Source organism: Chenopodium quinoa, unplaced genomic scaffold, assembly GCF_001683475.1.
Source record: "Chenopodium quinoa cultivar QQ74 unplaced genomic scaffold, ASM168347v1, whole genome shotgun sequence".
Taxonomy (NCBI): Eukaryota; Viridiplantae; Streptophyta; class Magnoliopsida; order Caryophyllales; family Amaranthaceae; genus Chenopodium; species Chenopodium quinoa.
The window spans coordinates 5,159,156-5,178,981 of NW_018744304.1; the positions used below are offsets into that span (position 1 = coordinate 5,159,156).

The 19,826-nt window shown below is 33.2% G+C and overlaps 1 protein-coding gene across 2 annotated transcripts; it reads right to left on the bottom strand.

The window, feature by feature from the left end:
* Positions 1-4,178: 4,178 nt before the first annotated feature.
* On the bottom strand, positions 4,179-10,642 carry LOC110695684 (B3 domain-containing protein At2g36080-like). 2 transcript variants are annotated; one of them, XM_021872915.1, is made up of 3 exons: positions 9,492-10,642; positions 8,206-8,474; positions 4,179-5,055 (listed from the first exon to the last, which is right to left on the bottom strand). In XM_021872915.1, exons 1-3 carry the CDS (start codon positions 10,255-10,257, stop codon positions 5,002-5,004), a joined length of 1,089 nt encoding a protein of 362 aa, XP_021728607.1. In that variant the 5' UTR covers positions 10,258-10,642; the 3' UTR covers positions 4,179-5,001. The 2 variants fall into 2 exon arrangements, with proteins under 2 accessions (XP_021728607.1, XP_021728606.1); XM_021872914.1 differs by having other exon boundaries at positions 8,206-8,480; positions 9,492-10,638.
* Between the last annotated feature and the right edge of the window lie 9,184 nt (positions 10,643-19,826).

The following is a 19,826-nucleotide window of genomic DNA, read 5'->3' on the forward strand; positions in this document are numbered from 1 at the left end:
CTAAAGAATCAAAACAAAGTTTGTTGTCTTTCAAAAGCAATAAAATTGAAAGTGGTTGTACTAGTGGATTGTCTTATGTGAAATATGATCCAACTGTAATTAGAAAAGCTTTATCTGAGATGGTTATAGTTGATGAATTGCCTTTTAAGTTTGTTGAGGGAGTAGGCTTTAAACAATTTTGTAATGTAATGGAGCCTAGATTTCATGTCCCTTCCAGAATTACTGTGGCTAAAGATTGTTATGAAACTTTTTTAACTCAAAAAAGAAAGCTGAAATTGGTATTAAAAAAGTGTAACTCAAGGGTTTCATTAACAACCGATACATGGACATCTATTCAACAAATTAATTACATGTGCTTGACTGTTCACTTTGTTGATAATGACTGGAATTTGCAAAAACGTATTCTGAATTTTTGTCCTATATCAAGTCATAAGGGGGAGGAAATTGGGAAAGAAATTGAGAAATGTTTGCTTGATTGGGAACTTGAGAAAGTATTTTGCATAACTGTTGATAATGCTAGCTCAAATGATACCGCAATAGGATATATGAGAAGGAAAATAAATGGTTGGAAAGCTGGGGTTCTTAAGGGTCGGTTCCTTCATATGCGTTGTGTTGCTCATATTGTGAATTTGGTTGTGTCTGATGGCTTGAAAATTGTTAATGAGTCTATTACTCGTGTGAGACAAGCTGTAAGATTCATCAAACAATCCCCTTCTAGGTTGGTAAGGTTTAAAAAATGTGTTGTGGAAGAAAAAATCAACTCTAAAAAGTTGTTGTGCCTTGATGTGCCTACTAGGTGGAATTCCACCTTTTTAATGTTGGATGCTGCTTTGGTGTTTGAGTATGCTTTTGAGAGGTACTCTGAGGAGGACCCTCATTATGTGATTGAGTTAAATGAGAGGGAGGGGAAGGGCTGCCCTACTTCTGAGGATTGGGAAACAGTCAGAAGGTTTTCTGAATTTTTACAAGTCTTTTATGATCTTACGTTGCGTGTCTCTGGGTCTTTGCATGTGACTTCCAATTTATTTTTCCATGAATTGGTGAGTGTTGCTGTCCTTTTGAAAGATTTGATGACAAATGATGATGTGGAGATGTGTCTTATGGCTACTAAAATGAAGGAGAAATATGACAAATATTGGGGTGATCCGGAGAAAATGAACATGCTGATTTTTATTGTTGTTGTGCTTGATCCTCGTTATAAGTTAGATTATGTTGAGTGGATGTTAATTGAAATTTATGATTCTAATCATGCATTTGTTTTGGTGAATAATTTGAAAGAGTCTTTGAATGCATTGTATGAGGAGTATCGTGGTTCTTCTGGTGATGTGATTAGGGAGGAAGTGTCCTCAAGTATGGACAGTTCCCAATTTTCTCCCAAACAAAAGAAGCTTCAGGTATTGAAGAGTAAGTATAAGAAACATAAGTGTGAGAAAGATGGAGAAGCAAAAATTGAGTTAGACAAATATTTAGAAGAGGAAACGGAGGAGGAATGTGAAAATTTTGATATTTTGGGGTGGTGGAAGTTTAATAGTGCTAGGTTTCCAACAATTGGAAGAATGACCCGTGATATACTTGCTGTCTCTATCTCAACAGTAGCCTCTGAGAGTGCATTCAGCACTGGTGGTAGGGTTCTAGACCCATTTAGGAGCTCCTTAACTCCAAGGGTCGTTGAAGGACTTGTTTGTGCTCAAAATTGGCTACGTTCTTCTCCCTTTCCTAATATAGAAGAGTGTTTACAAGAAGTTGAAGATCTTGAAGAAGGTAACATAAAACAACAATTATCATGTTATTTTTTTTCATTATTTCATATATATTATGTAACTTGTTTATTTTTTTTTAATGTTATTAGACTTGAGGAATATGACAATTGGTGGTCAAAACCCGGACTTGGTTGAGCTTGATTGAGAGTTAGCTGCCAAGAATGAAGCTGCCCTATTGATTGAAGACTTGAAGTTTCTGCCAAGAGCCTAAGAATGAAGCTGCCCTGTTGGTTGAACTAGTTCATTTGTGGACTGTTTGTCTGTTTTATTATCAATTCATCGTGTGGACTGTTTTGATAGTTTTAAGACTTGTTAAGTTCTTATGTCTCAATGTGGACAATGTGTAAGTGTATTTAATTACTATGGCAGTATGGCTGGACAATTTAGTTACTATGGCAGTATGGCATATGGTTGTGACTTGTGAAAGTTGTATGTTAAAATTTATGCTTTAATTTTGTTCAGGAACAGGTACAAAATTTAGGCCTTAAAAGGCCCAAAATTATATGCCCAATAAAAAGCCCAGATTTTAAGGCCCAATACAGCAGCCCATAAAAATTCGGTTTGGATTGGATTTAATTCTCAAAACCGAATTATTTCGGTTTGGATTGGATTGGATTGAATCCAAATTCGGTTTGGATTCGGTTTCAAAAATCCGAAACCGAAATAATTCGGTTTGGATTCGGTTTGGGGTGTAATCCAAACCGAATACCGAACTTTCACCCCTACAGGTCACACCGTGTGGCCTGCTGCCAAATCAGTAAAAATAACGAATTGCGCGCGTATAACGGGATTATTGTTCACTCGTATAACGGGGTTAATGATTTTGTCAGGGTTACTTGTATTTTTTTTTCAGAGGTTACTTGTATTTTTTTTCAGGGGTTACTTGTATTTTTTTTTTCAGGGGTTACTTGTATAGATTACTTATTCAGAGGTTACTTGTATTATTCGGGGGTTACTTGTATTTTTTTTTTAGGGGTTACTTGTATGGATTATTTATTCAGGGGTTACTTGTATTTTTTTTTTCCAGGGGTTACTTGTATTTTTTTCAGGGGTTACTTGTATTTTTTTTTCCAGGGGTTACTTGTATGGATTACTTATTCAGAGGTTACTTGTAATTTTTTTTTTCAAGAGTTACTTGTATTTTTTTTTCAAGGGTTACCTGTATTATTTTTTTCAGGGGTTACTTGTATGAGTTACTTATTCAAGGGTTACTTGTATGAGTTACTTATATGAGTTATTTCAAAGATTACTTGTATGAATTACTTATTCAAGGGTAACTTGTCACTTATTCAAGGGTTGCTTGTAAGCCCCACACCAAAACAGTAACACCCTACAAGTAACCCTTGAGCAAAACTAGTAACACCCTACAAGTAACCCCTAACCAAATCAGTAACACCCTACAAGTAACCCTTAAGAAAAACTAGTAACACCCTACAAGTAACCCCTAACCAAACCAATAACACCCTACAAGTTACCCTTGACCAAAACCAGTAACACTTTACAAGTTACCACTGACCAAAACCAGTAACACCCTACAAGTAACCCCTGACCAAACCAGTAACACCTTACATGTAACCCCTGGCCAAACCAGTAACACCCTACAAGTACCTCTGACCAAACTAGTAACACCCTACAATTTGACGTAGAATATTCGTTTTAAGATTCCACGAAGAAAACGAGCTCACATTTCTTTGGTTCTCATCGAATTCAGTACTTCAAATATTGTTGATGATTTTAAGGATAATTAATCACAATTTTTCACAGCAATTTGACACCCAATTTCTACAATTTTGGGCTTTAATTGCAGCAATTTGGCAAAGAGGAGAGAGAAAATGGGTGGAATAGAGATATGGTTGTTGGAAATGTGTGGTTTGGTTTGTAGATGAAGCTAAGAAAAGAGGAGAGAAAATGGGTGGAGTAGAAATATGGTTGTTAGTGATGTGTAGTTTAGCTTGGAGAAGAAGATAAGAAAAGAGGAGAGAGAAGAGTTGTGATATTTAAAAAAATAATAATAATAAAAATTGTGGCTGGCCACACCGTGTGGCCAGCCACATACAAAAATTTGTGTTAAGAAATTGAAGTTTATAATACCATTAATCACGTTTTAGTTTTAACTTTGATAATTCAAACCATATTAAAAATTATGTAAAACATAATAATATGATCATCAAATAGGATCAGACAACCAAACTTTTATTAAAAGGTCTAATCATGTTATTTCAAGTTTAGATATACCTCAATACATATCCCATTAAAATCCGATTCATTAAAGATAGTAACAATTTAAATAACGTAAATAATCCCGATCTAATCAAACATTAGACAATCATCAACATAAATACATAAGTTACTTCTCCTGCAAAAACCATTGGTTTAGGATTCTTAAATCTTATAAATAACTTTAAAAAATTGAATTAAATCAACAAAAATTAATAAAAACAATGTTATTATAAAAACAAGAACAAAGTGAATCTACAAGATTACATCTCTTCTCAGTTCTCAAGACTTCTCACTAACTAGATCAGGTTAGAAACTAAATAAAGGGCCTTGTAACAATTTTTTTTGGGCCTGAAATATTCTCTCCATTTTTTTTTTCATCTCCTTAATAATAATAATAATAATAATAATAATAATAATAATAATAATTTGGAGAGCATAGAATATGTAAATATCTGACTTTTCTGTCATCAGCCAAATAGATTCTTTGGAAGGTATTGACCCAAAATGCCACGTGTGGGAAATGGGCAAATTGTACTTATAACAGCCCAAATACCCAAAAAACACAAATGTAGGGCCCACATTTGGGTTGCCATACCTCTTCACCTCACCTGTGCTGTCTATTTCTCCTCCATTCCTTTGCCTTTGGGACTCTCTTTTTCAGACTTAAATCATGAGCACTACTACCAGTTGTACATCATTTTTAATTGATTTTTGGTAGAATATAAATATAATACTGTATGAGAGAATAATGCCTGAAATTATGGGATTTTCTACCCCCTCATTTAGTTTCATCATACAGTAATTAAACATGTCATCACCCTTCCTCGGTTTTGGGGTGCTTTTCAAAATCCCGGGATTAAATTTTGTTTACATCAGTGCCTTGTAAGACTCTACGGCTCTCTTTACACCAAAAAATAAATTATCCCCCCAATCTTTTTGGGTTTAATGTAATGTTGGTGTAGTAAGTTTGACCTCTAGCAAGTTGGGGGGTTGGATAGAGGGCACGTCACATCTTGTGATCTTATCTTAGCCGATTATTACTCATTTGGTTGACATCTTGAGGGAAATTCATGTCCTGTTACAGCCCACATGGTGCAATTATTATTATTAGTGCCAAAAAATAGTAAAAAATAAATACATATAGCAATTAAAAAATTTCACATCATATAGTATATTTGTAGAAATTTTAATAAAGCATAAACAGGGAAAAACAGAGTGAAGCATAACATTTTGTCCATTCCAAAAGTTATGGCAAATCCAATCAAATATCATTTCAAAGTGTTAAATAAAATATATACCCCCACTTGTATGCATGTATGAATATTCACCACTCCTAATTTTCAACTCTATATATATTTAAACAAGTCACGCATGTGCCAAACAATTCTCATAGGTCCACAAAGAAATTATAGGTATCTCATCTTGGTGCAATTCGAAATTTCAACTATCATTTAGGTTGTCCATTTCAAAATATTAGGCCACTTTCTATTAATAAGCCGAAGGGTCTGAATCGATATTATGATCATATCATTTCGTTAGACAAGACTGGTACACCGGGGTACGATGAAGTTAAACCTTCAAACCTAATATCCATGGAGAACTATAGTCAGAAAAGGACTAGGTTTTATCATGACAAACAACATGGTTTTCACAAAGGTTATCAAAGTTTCGAAGTTAAAGTAAGAAATTTATTTGGCAAAGGAGTGGAAAATTCAAATAATAAGCTAGAGAGAAAGATGTTGGGGCAATTTGGTGTTATATTAAGGTGTTAAAGTGACGTATCAACGAAAACAAACCCATAGATAATTACAGATGAGGTATGGAACATGTATAACCTACACAAATGTAGTTAGTGGACCACCTGGGACCAAGATGCTATACACACAAAAGTTGAAAACAATAATAATGATAATAATTTCAAATACTTCCTCCGTTTCTTAATACACGCAACAAGTTGACTTTTAATGAGCGTATTAATAAAGTCAACTTGCTGCATATAAAGTCAACTTGTTGCATATAATGTGTATTAAGAAACGGAGGCAGTATTAGGACGTCGTATTAAATGAAATAATATTACCATTAATTGTTTAATAAACCAACCCCACTACATAAACTAGGGGCCATCTATGTATATGGTTTGTGGTCCATGGCTAAGCTGTACAAAAGAGGCACATGATTATGTAACCCCGCCATTGGTACGCGTGAATTTATAATGTCAACACTATCGTACCTCCCATTTTACTTGGAATTTCACATGCTTACAAAACTAATCCCCCTCACCTCCCTTACAACAAAACAAATGTTTTTAATTTGTTTTGTTTTCCCTCTATCAAGGGAAATTTGGCCCATCATCTATAACTACTAACAACTTGGATGCAAGAAAATAAAATATCACCTGAGATGTCATGCGAATGCAACCCTACAAGAATCCTATATAATTCATGGTTACATGTCTTTTTACTATGCCTCGTTAATCTGTCAAAATTCTAATCGTGTTCTAATACCATGAAGTATGAGTACTTGGCGAGGGTCAAGGTCAGATAAAGATGAGAAGTTTATTATTAGATCCCTCTTTAAATACAACTCTTATGTTTTTAAGGATAAAGATTAAGCGTTCAATTTACACTAATTGTCCTAAAAATCTTAAAAGTATCCCGAAAGATCCAACCCACCTCTTAACGGAATAATAGTACACTATTAGATACCCAACAAAAAAATAAAAGAGGGTAGGAAAATGCAAAAAAAAAAAAGCCAAGAAATGGAAAACATTAATTTCCTATCCCAAAAACACACTACACTCACTCCCATCCAATCTTAATCCTGTAATCTGAGGATGGACCCTGTAAAATGAGAGGCAAAGCCCCACAACCCTGACCATTCCCCCATCTCACCCTTTGAAAATGACACCCCTCGATTCTTCCTTAATGTAGGAAACTCATACACGGCAGATATAATTGACACTTTCAAGTCCAACCAATGACTCATTATATACCCCCTTTCATACAAAAAACAAATTGTAAAATTAAATTCCATTTACTCCTTTGGTCCATCCCATACAAATCTCCTTATTCCGGCAAAAAAATATATAAAAAGTTGATATTTTAAAAACTTATATTTAATACTCAATACTATTTGTGTCAATAGAAGTAATACGGTCAAAATAAACACACAGATTATACGAAAATTTAATAATAAGAAATTTTTTTTAAGGAATAGAAGGAGTACTTAATTTTGAGCTTGTATAGTAATAGTAAGATTAGTACTAGTAGTTGTATTCAAAGTTGAAAACCCTTGAAAACATTTGTGGCAAAATTCTCCTCGTTCAATGTGATAGCTCACCGTCCTTGACCCCTCCTTCCTTTCCCTTTTTCTTTTCCTACCTCTAATATTATTCTATTTATATTTATTTTCTAGAAAATACATCTATTTGGTCCGCAAAGCAAGACAATGACAAATCCTCGTGCTAATCATACTAGTCCTAATCTTCAATCACGTATTCACGTTCTACCTTTGTTATTTGCAAAAATCTTTGCATGTAAGTCCATCCTTTTCAATTTGGGACCCCTTAAACTCACACTACTATACTATTCTTCTACTCTAATCAAATAGTATCTTAACCATTTGTTTAATCAAATCATAACCACCTCGAATACTTATTAATTAAATCTCCTTAATCTTCCGTTAACACGAGGTACATACACGTATATATCGTAAGAGGATACGCACAAACACCCTTGCCCGCCCAGCATGTGGGATTAGATTTGGCTACGTACGTACACCTAACAGCTCATGATTAAATAACTAGTAAGAGTAGCAATTTTCTTATTCTTATTATCTGTCGACTTGAATTATGAGAATATTGTATTGACACGGAATATTTATTTCTGAGTCCGGAAAGGATATATTATTAAAACTATACTTGACTAGAGTCTGAAAAGTGATTGTATAATATTTAATGATTTCGCGATATTCAAGAGATTACGCAGACAGTTGCAGAGATAATGAAGACAGCAATACAACATTAGTCTACGAATAAAGTCAATAAATACATCCCCTAATGCACAGTATTAGTATTAGCAGTATTAGATTCTACATTATAGTAATACCATCTGGATTTTGTCTCATTAGTGGAAGCATATAAATAGGGATTTGGGTGGGAAGATTCCAGGTTAATCAACATTATTTAAAATAACAGATTAATTAATTAAATTAGAAAGCAACGTACCATGTGAGAAGGGTAATGTTGATTAGGTTGATAACCCATGTAGTCAAAGTAATTGTAGGTGGTAGGGCCCGTCGCGCCATAACCTGAACCGAAACCGGAACCTGGATGAAGTTGAGCTTGACCTTGGCTAGATAAAGATGAGCCATCAGAAGTTTGAGGCTCTTCATCTTCTTCTAAATCATCATCAATTTGGCATTCTAAATTAACCCCAAATAATCTCACCCTTTTTGAATTACCACCGCCTGATTTTCTTCCCTTTTGCCTAACTTCTGTCCCTACAAAATCATCATCATTATTTATACTATAATTATATTTAATTAATGGCTTTAACTAACTTTTTGAAACTTAAACAAAATCATATTATTATAATTGTTATTAAAATCGTGTAACTGAATTTATTTCATTAATTAATGTTATCCCACGTGCCTGATTAATTAGTCCTTTTTTTCCCTGATATAATTATGTAGGTGCGTAGTACTTTAATAATTATACGTCACCATCTAACTATACAAGTCTCATAGTATCATATAATTATGATTAAGATTAAGAGTATTATTAGAGTGATTATTATCTAGATTATTATACTTGTCAAACGAATTAGTTAGGCTGATTTCAGTGATTGAGTTTAGTCAAAAACAACTTTTTCAGATATTTTTAACAAATAAAAATACATATGACTAATTTATCAGATCAGATTATATTTGCCTGACTTTCAACATAACAAGTCAGAAAAATGTCAAGAATTTGTACTCTTTGACAGTACAACAACAGCAAAGTGGTTTACTCTTCCTCATTTACTCCCTACCAAGTTTTTGATATGATCCCAAATGAACAAATAGTTTAAACAAAACTCAGGAATAAATCGTTTAAAAATCGTGGAATGAACCACATTCCTCCTAAGTAATTGGATGGTGTCAGTCACGCACTCCAATGAACGTAACCGTACATCTTCTTCTCATTTACTTCATAGTATTATTTTATTTAATTCAGAAAATATTTGGATATAAACGGATTTTTCGGGAAATAAACATAAAAGGGAAGAAATCATGATTTTATTTTATTTTTAAATAAAAATAAAAAGAAACACATGAAACAAAAATAAGGGAACAAAGAAACAAAAGAAGTCGAAACATCCAACTTGATGATGAGTTTACGATTACGAGACGATATTTTTCTTTTTCAATTTTATTTTCATTAAAAATTGAGTTTTTTTTTTTTTTTATTTTTAAATATTTGGGGTGTTTATTTTGTTAATAACGAAAAAAGTAGAGGAATAGTTTGTTTACCTGCATGAAGAGAGTCAGGACGGTAAGACGGAAATGAGGCAATTTGGTGTTGATGAGTCGCACCATTATTATAACCGTGCGACGGCGCAACGCTATAGTTACTCTGATGGTTGTTGTAACGAATTGGATTATTAGTTTGTGCCGGATGATGGTGATGAGGCGACGGGGCGGAACCGCGCCGTCGCCAACCGATAAAAAAGCGGTCGGATTCAAAGCGATGACGCTGAAACAAAACGACGTCACCGGCGTCAAGTTTCTTCTCTTTAACGTAACGACTCCAACCTTTAGTCAACACATAGCTTTGACTACTATTCCAGTAAGAGTACCGAAACTTCCAGCACTTTCCAGACTCATCTTCGAACCCTAGTAGGACACCGCCGCCGCCTGCGACGGCGCCGGTGGTTTTATCTCCGGAAGAATCTGCGACGGCGGTGGCGTTGGCGAGGGGGAAGTATTTTTCAGCGTGCTGTTTCGGGATGACGAGACGGTTTAATTTACCGACGTCGGAAGGGGTTAAGGGTTTTTCGAACATGTATTCTTGGTCGGCGGAGGAAGGGGAGGAGGAGGTTGTTTCGGATCGGTCAATGGCGGCGGTGGCGGTGGAGGTGCTGTTGTTATCGGAATCGACATCGTCGAGTTTTGATGAGAGTGAAAGGGAGGAGTGGTAGAAGAAGGGGAGGGGTTTTTGGTGGTGGTGGTGGTCCATTGTAGTTGGGGTGTACCAGAGTGTATCGGATGAAGGGAGGTTTAAGGAGAAATGGCTCATTTGGGATTTGGGATTTGAGAGAGAGAGAGAGAGTGAAAATGAATGTGTTTAGGAGTTGAAAATGAATGTGTGTTTTTTTGTGGGATGAGAAGGGGAGAATATATCAAGGGGTGAGGAGAGAGAAAGTGAGAGAGATCAAAGGGTGATTTTGTGTTTGATTTTGATTTTGAAAGGAAATGGGTGAAAATAAATGTTAATTCAAGAGAGAGAGAGAGAATGAGTAAGAAAGAGAAACAATTTAAGGTTTTGGTGTAATCATCTCAAGTATAAGTATCCTCCCTTTCTTTTTTTTATAAAGTGTTTTATTGAGACTTTTTACGCTATTTATCTAATCAACGCTTGTAAATTATACTCTTATCAGTAAATGTAGAAATTATTTCAATGAATAGATTATCAATATTCAATTGGTATACTCCGTATTCTATATTATTTTTAGTAATTAAAGATATTATTGGCCAATGTTTTGCATCTGTGCGTGTCTAAACTCTAATAAAAACACTTAAAAAAAGCGGAGGGGGTAATTTTTTTATTAAGAAGAATTGACCAGATCTGACTAATTTTTATTTACACACTAGTATTAGTGTTTTTTTTAAAAAAATAAATAAATAAATAAAATAAATAAATAAATAAATAAAAATTGGTGATGTTATAGGATCTTTAGTAGGGTTGCGAAGAAGGTTGGAGTGATCTAAAATGAAGAAGTTGGTTAGAGTCAGATCTGTACAGATAAGAGTTATAACATAAGATATGATTAATTTGTTATATAAACATGCAATCGGATGAGATGATTTGCGATTTGTGGAGAATCCTCGGTGATACAAAATATTACTCTGATATGTTACATAATTTTAAATGTATCATTTTAGATCAGATTATATATTATAAATAAATAGGAGATTTGAGGTTTTTGAATAATCATCTCAAATCTTCCTTTTCTTTATTTATTTATCTTTAATTATGATTGTGTGGATAACTTATGTAAATATGTAATGATAAAGTTAGACAGTTGAGCTTGGTACCCTAACTAACAATGTAGATTGTATGAGTTTGATTGACAGTAGTTCGTGTCGACATATGAACATCATTACTAATTCGGATCAATATCAAATTTACTAATATACAATCATAATTTAAATTAATAATTTATGAAAGATAATAATTTTAACTGTATAAATTCGATGAAAATTACATAATTATGTTTTAATTGATCGATTTCATAGACAAAATAAATAATGTACTACTTATTTATTTCGGACCTAATTCAATTAATTGATATTTAATTTATGTAATTCTTTGGTGATTGATTTTTTTTTTTTTCTTAGTTCATTTTTTTTTTTTTTTTTTTTTTTTTTTTTTTTTACAAAAATTATCTTTATTTCAATTTCAAGTGAAGAGGGGTGTTGTAATCTTTTATAGTGGACATTACAATCTCTGCCCTTTACTTATATAATAGAGATATGTATTACACATAGTCATGTTGAGTATTATTTGTCTCAATAATTATTTTTATTAATAATAAGATGTTATATTATTTTTTAAATTAATATAGAGCTAAAGATAGTTATGGTCAAAATTATGCATTTTTGACAAACTTGCACAGCCAAAATTGGAAGAACAAATAGGATCGAGTGGGGAAGTATTAATGAAAAATGGTTCAGCCTTAGTCTGTATTTAGTTCACCTTATTTTTCCTTTTATTTTTCTAACCCAAGACTTTATTTTTTAAAAAAAATTTGATTTGATCTAAAATTTTTTGGATCTAATCTGATGGATTTGACTAAACTTTAATCTTATATCCACGCTAATCCATAACAAAATTAAAACATATACCACACAGAGTCTTATTAGATTTATATGAATGTGTATTTTCAATTATATCATTTTTTCATTACGAAATTAAAGATATTAAATGATAAAAAAAAATTGCACATATATAATAAAGAATAATATGATTTTTTTTTTCTGATATTATCTGAAGTAAAAGTTTTAAGATGTTTAGATTATAAGATGAAGTAAACATATATGCCCTAAGTAAGAAGTTCGAGAGTCGATATAATTAACAGTATACTACCTCTGTTTTTTTTTAGTTTTTTTTATCATGCTTGTCAACGCACAATTTTAACGATAATATCTCTTTTTGACATTGTAAAATTATAAAAAGTGGGTATTAATAAAATATACATTTAGACAATTCAAACACGATCTCAATTGACTATGTTTCGTTGTAGCTATAAATCACAAAAGCTAGTCAAAGTATAGTTTGTGAATGGTGTAAAAGTCAAATGGTGTCAACTAAAAAAAACGGAGGAATGATTCATTTTGAATTTTATTCATGTGTTAGGAGTAAACATTTAAATCTTGATTTAAATTTAAGAGGTTATCATGATTATTGATTGATTACTTAGATTAGGAGCTACACCCTCTGTCCTTAATTTTATGCCCCATTTGAATATTTGACTTTTCACCATCTACAAGATGGACGGAGAAAGTAGTTATCTAAGGAGTTAAAACCCTAATCAAATCACCAGTAGCGAGTGTTTGATTGGTTTTCTATCGAGGCTTATTCATCATATATACTATGTGAGTAACCTTTGATATTACTTTCTCAGTTTTAGAGCTTCAAATCTTAAATTTTGATCAAGCTACAACTAGAGCTGTCAAAAGCTGACCCGACCCGAAATACCGACCCTAACCCGACCCTAACCCTAACCCGTTTGAACCCGAAAAAAATGGTGACCCGAACCCGATCTGAAACCAACCCTAGACCTGAGTTGACCCGAGTATTTGAGACCCGACCCGAATGTGACCCGTAAATTATTGACCTGAACCGAACCCGACTCGAACCCGAGAATGACCCAAACCCGATTTAACCCGTCAAAACCCGAATTCAACCCGACCTGTTACTAACCCGACCCGTTCCAAACCCGACTCGAATTTAAACCCGACCTGTTACAAACCCGACTTGTTATTGATCCGACCCAAATTCAACCTGACTTGTTATTGCCCCGACCCGAATTTAAACTCGACCTATTACTAACCCGAATTTAAACTCGACCTATTACTAATCCGAATTTAAACTCGACCTATTACTAACCCGAATTTAAACGTATTTGAGGCTATATGAGGTGAGTGAGGTGAATCGATGATAGTGATTTTGTCTAATTAAATCAGCCATATGATTTTTTTTTTTCTAAAATTATCTTCAAAATAAACTTCCATATAACTACTTATAATCCTTTTATTGACCCTTTTTTTCAAATTTTAGTATTCACTTGTTTATTTTAATATTTTTTTAAATGTTTTAATTAAGGGAAATTCTCAATGGTAACTTCTTACTATTGCTTATTCTCAATGGTAGCACTCTATTTTTTAAAAGTTGCAACCGTAACCTTAATGATATTTTTCCGTTAAATTTCTGTTAAATCTATTTTTTTATTTTTTATTTTAAGAATCTAACTTAATTTAAACTAAAGTTAATTTTTTTTTATAAAAAGTAAATAAATAATAATACCCACCCCTTCCCCTTCATTGCCCAGCCACCCTCCCCCTCCCTCCCTCCCAACCACTTTCTCATTCCCCCTCCACGGTTCCACCAATAATCCACCGGTGTTTCTCCCTGTTGTTCGACACCCCACCAGGCCATCCTCTTTCCCCTATCCCCTCTTTGCATGCTTGAATTTCATCTTCTTCTTCATCTCAATTGTTGTCGCCGTTAAATTTGAATTATATGCGTCAATGTGGCCGAAATAGGGGATTGGAGAGAGAATTACACAGGAACTTGATTTGAATCCAACGTTGAATCTGTGCGAGAAAAAATGAAGATGATTTTCATCAAATTCTAGGGTTTTAATTGGGGTTAACTTTTATGATTGTGATTGAAAGAAATTGAGGATTTATCGACCTCCATTTTTGTTGAATTTTAAGCAGTTGAGGTGCGGCGTTGGGGCTATGATAGTGGTGTTGGTGTGAAAGCCGCAATTTGTGTGGCCGTTATTGTGGATTGGAGTCAAGAGAGGTGGCAAATGGTGGTTATTGTAGGCTGTTGTAGTTGTACATGGTGGTTGTTTGGTGGTTGTTTATGTGTAAGTATTGATGTTGTTGTTTTGGGCTGGTTTAGTTGACTTGAAGGGGTGGCATTGCGGTGGAAGTAGGACATAGAAGGGGTGGGTGTATGTGGACTGTGGAGGGTGTTGTGGTGGAGGGTTTGGGGTTGGAGATGGCTTCCATGGAATGAAGGGGAGGAGAGAGAAAATAGTTAAGGGTAAAGAGAGATAAAATGTTTGATAATAGTTAAAGTTAACGGATCTTTAACGGTTTAGAGGTAATAAGGTTACAGTTGCAACTTTTAAAAAGTAGAGTGCTATCATTGAGAATCCAAAAAAAAATTGGCTACCATAGAGAATAAGCAATAGTAGGAGACTACCATTGAGAATTTCCCTTTAATTAAATTATGCAATTTGATTTGGAGCTTTAAAAAAAAATTTAAAAAATTTATTGACTTAAACCGAACCCAACTCGAACCCGAGAATGACCCGATCTAGAAAATGACCCGACGTGATTATAACCCGCAAATTATTGACTTGAACCAAACCCGACTCGAACCCGATAATGATCCGACCTGATTATAACCCGCAAACAATTGACTTGAACCAAACCCGACACGAACCCGATAATGACCCGACCTGATTATAACCCGCAAATAATTGACTTGAACCGAACCCGACTCGAACCCGAACAGGACCCTAACTCGTTTAAACCCGTAAAAACCCGAATGTAACCCGACCTGTTTTTCACCCGACCCGAATGTAACCCGACCTTTTTTTGACCCGACCTAAATCCGACCCAAACCCGATAAGATGTATGACCCGACGTGACCTGACTCAAGCATGACCCAACCCGAACCCGACCCGCATAGGTCCCGACATTAACCCATACTGACCCGACCCGCACTAACCCGACTCAAACCCGACCCATTTACCCGAATTGACAGCTCTAGCTACAACTAAGGGCCTGTTCTCATTGACTGAACTGAATTGAGCTGAGCTGAACTGAACTGAATATTTTATAAGAGAAGAAAATTAGGAGTTGAACTGAACTAAATTAAACTGAATTTCAACGTAAGAGAACAGACCCTAAATTATCATGGACTCATGGTGAGACTCATGCTCATGTTATTTCCATGTTTTCTCTTCTCTCGTTTATGCTACGTTATCTTTTGAACATAATAGCCACAAAATTTAATCATATAATCAAAAAAAGTGAGAATGGCATTGCATTATCTTAAACAACTTATAAAATGGATTTTTCAAGATCAAGTGCACATTCCCCATAATAACATGAATATCAACTAGTTAGGTTGATTTAAAACGATACTAAATGCACATCAAAGCAATTAAATGGTTGCTATAAACGGCTAAACATGTATGCTCCTCTAGTATATATCATATTAAAAGAAATTAAAAAGATTGTTCATAAAATTAAATTTGCTTTATCCTATCTAGGAAGCAACCCATGTTACTTCAAAAAGATCCTCACCTTCTTAAGCTAAGCTAAGGTCATTATTTTTAAGATCATTATTTATTTATGTGATTGGTATATCAATGTATCTTGTCCATTCGTTTCGCATTGTTACATTAATTAATATTTTAACTTGACGTCATCCAACCGTTTGATATTTCCATGTAGTTAGATAAACCTATTATTAAATCCTAAAAGTTTTTTTTTCTTTTCATTTATTTATTTTTTTAAGGAAAATGTTATACATAATTTTAGGCCTACATATAAACATTAAAAAGACTCTTGAAAATTGTTAAAATTTAGAAAATCATTACAAAAACACACTAATTACACTGATCTATGCGTGTTTTGTCATGAATTTCTAATTTTATACAATTTTTAAGACTTTTTTTAATGCTAATAGCCTTTTTTGGAAAATATAAGTATATAACTCATGTTGCATGTAATAATTAAGGTGAAGGAGAATTCACACATGACAAAAATAATTGCATTTTGTTTGCTCAACATTATTTGATTATTCTTGTGATATTTCAGGTTAGTTTTCCCTAATAGAAATTTCCTACCAAAAAATGAGCTAAATTAAGATAAAGGGACAATTTCATTATTCCACAATATCCATGCAAAATAAGCAAAATTGTAGAGAATTCATTACATTCATAATCCAAATGGTAGGTAGTAATAAATGTGATGATATTCTGTATATGTTTCTATATGTAGGTTCCATGTGAACTTAATATCAGTATATGACATTGTAATTATATGCGGATTAGGCCACTAAATTTGTCATATGTAAGTTCTTTTAATCAAACCCTATCTATTTTTTTACATTTGAGTCATATTTAAGTGTAATTAGGAAAAAAAAATGCAACTTTCTCGTCAATATTGGACTTATTTGGCAACATGAGGTCAAATGACCACTTCAGGAAACAATTATTACCATGGCTCTTTCATGCTGAATATAGTTATTTTCATCCCCTACCTATATAAGCGATATTCAAATTTATGAGCCTTCCCAAATTTGCAACTAATAATGAGCCAAGAGCCTAAGAACTTCAATTGCTTTGTTACAATGTTTGAGTAATTGCAACTCTTTAATCAGTAAGATACGAGAGAGGGGGGGGGGGTCCCACCCTATCATAGGAATGGAAGAGATGGGGATCGAACCCCCAACCATTTCGGAAGATATGGAGGAATTAACCATCACTCCATAAGCTTGCGAGGAAATTTATAAACAATCAAACCTATTTATCTTTACCTATAATAAAAGGTTTTCAATTTAATTAACTTTTATTCAAATAGTTATAATTAAAATAAACTCAATAATTTTATGTAAATTGCAAATGCATGCAATAGTCTAGTAAATCAGTATAACTAAGGGCGTGTTCGGCGCTACCTTTTGAGTAGCTTTTAGTGGTTTGACCAAGTCTAGTAAATCAGTATAACTAAGGGCGTGTTCGGCGCTACCTTTTGAGTAGCTTTTAGTGGTTTGACCAAGTCAAATCACTACTTGACAAAAAATGTGGGTGTTTGGCAAAGTAGTGGTTAAGATAGCTTTTAGTGGTGGAGGTAGCTTTTATGAAAAGTTAGAAAGATTAGCTTTTGAAATTGGAGGTAGCTTTTGAGGTAGCTGTTGAAAATTTAATCTATAGTTTTAAAAATAAAATGTTGATTTTTATATGTAACAGCTAGTCAACCGCTACTTTACCGAACACTCATATGTAAATGATTTATCTTCACAGCTAACAGCTACATACACAGCTCACAGCTACTTCCACAGCTACAGCTACCTTCACAGCTATATTTTGCCGAACATGCTCTAAGTTTCAATTAGAAAAAATAAATTTTAATTTGGATTTGAAAAATAGTTGTAAATGTTATTTATTTCAGTTTAACAAAAGTCTATAATATGTAAAGGACATGATGACCTACCGTAATCACTTAGCTTTTAAAAAATTTAATAAATTTAGCATATGCACAATATCATTATTCAAATTACTATTTACTTGTTCCTAGGATATTATAATTGACATGAAATTGTATTATCAACAAGCATATAATTTCTTTCATATTGATATTTGAAGAGAGGTGGGATCACAATAATTATTCGTAGAAACTTAACTTAAAGGTCTACCAAAAATATTAGAAAATAGAATTAATTTCTCATAGCTAAGAGGTAGTAGCATTATTGTTGTTTGTCCATTTGTAGATGAAAAATGAATTAAACAAAAAATGGGTAGTATTGAATTATAATTTAATTTTTATCCCACACGTTATGGAATCACTCCCACCTCTTTCCCCCTTTCCCATAAGCAAATGTAATATAGAGAAAGAGATGAGATAAGATTTGTCCAACTGAGGGTTTTTTTTTGGGGGGGGTCCAAACTTCAATCTGTCGTGTTTGAATTTCAACCCTATAAATAAATAAAACTATATACTTGTATTATAATTTATACTTCATATAATTATATATAGTTTTATATATATATATATATATATTTTTTTCCACTTTGTTGGCCCTTTTTTAATCACTTGGAAGTCTTATCCCCTGCCTCATCTGGGTTATTTATGTCTCAAGGGCATATTCTTTTATAAATATAACTTAGAAATAAAATTTAATAAAAAAATTCTAGATATTTTTTACTATTTTATTACATAATGTATTTTATTATGAGTATGATATGATCATGTTGTTTGCTATGAAGTTTGAATTGGAGACAAAAGCCCACCTCAAATTTTTTAATTTTTAATTTTTTTTTTTTCTTTTATCCAGGTAGATTCAGATACCCGTTTTTCCATGCAAAAAGGTGGACTAGTAATATTTATCTAAATAAATATCAGGTTGATAAAAAAAAAATGAAAAATAACATGCAAGTAGTATATATAATTGTAGGTTGTTCAATGTTGGATGCTTAATGTCATAACTCACATAAGCTAAGGCACAAAATGTACGGAAGAGTATTTGATTATGTCATCTATTTTAGTATCCTTCTAGATAGATCCTCCATTTGCACTAGTTTCTATGATAACTTTCTATAGATTATGTAAATTAAATGAGTTAAATATCTTGTTAGTTGAGTTGATGATTGATGGATTATGACAACAGCGGTCTTATTAATTTGAACCACAAATCACGTCTACAAGCACATAATAAAATCATATCTAAATACGAAATACTACCTCCGTTACAGGTTATGTGCAACGATTAGACATTTTCTCTCTCTACTTTATGTCAAATCGTTGCACATAATCTGTAACGGAGGTAGTACGTGTTTTCAGTCTTTAAGTTTAGTTTTATTTTCACATAGAATACAACTTAGTTACTTTGTTGTTTTAAAGAGACCTTTACACTAACTTTATTGTTCAATAAGCACATAGTGTAATTTGGAGATTTGTAAAGGCGCCCTAGCCCTATAATCTCACATTGGTGCCTAAAATATGTTTGATTATGGTAAAATAAAGAATCTAATTAGCAATTATCACAATTTGAGTTTAATTATTTAATTTGCGACTTCATGAGGCCATTATTATTCCGCCCTCTTGTAACAACTTGGTATATCATATCACATTGCATAGATTCAAAGCTCATTAATAGCTAAATTGTCATGCGATATATGTATCAACGTAACAACTAATTTAGGAGAGAATACTTATTGCGAGGAGCCACATATGTATATAAGAGCATGCTTCATAACAGGGTAAGAGCTGAAAATTTCTAAAATCTGATCTTCTGCAAGGATGTTTTTGGGAGGGTGGGACTAGGATCAGAATTGCTTGAGTATTAAATAAATACTTAATCAGGTTAGATGAACAATCTGACAGGGGGTAATATAATTTGGATGTGTAAAATTCAGTGAAGAAAAATTGGTGATTTCTTGTTATTTATTGACCAATTCAAATACATACATGTGGTAGATTGTAGGGGACCAATTGTATGTATGTATGTATGTATGACTCTATTACTAGCCTGCCAGAAATTAAACAACTTTTATTTAATTAAAATAATAATTACATTAAATATAGGGGAGTATGTGTTTGTAATGCTTTGCATTATCA

What these genes read in the sequence shown, in the direction of transcription:
- LOC110695684 (XM_021872914.1), bottom strand. Translation starts at nt 10,257, where the DNA reads ATGAGCCATTTCTCCTTAAACCTCCCTTCATCCGATACACTCTGGTAC. An exon ending in TCCTGACTCTCTTCATGCAG is followed by an intron (nt 8,481 to 9,491) that starts GTAAACAAACTA and finishes ATGATTTTGTAG; the next exon opens with GGACAGAAGTTAGGCAAAAG. An exon ending in AACATTACCCTTCTCACATG is followed by an intron (nt 5,056 to 8,205) that starts GTACGTTGCTTT and finishes GGGCTGTAACAG; the next exon opens with GACATGAATTTCCCTCAAGA.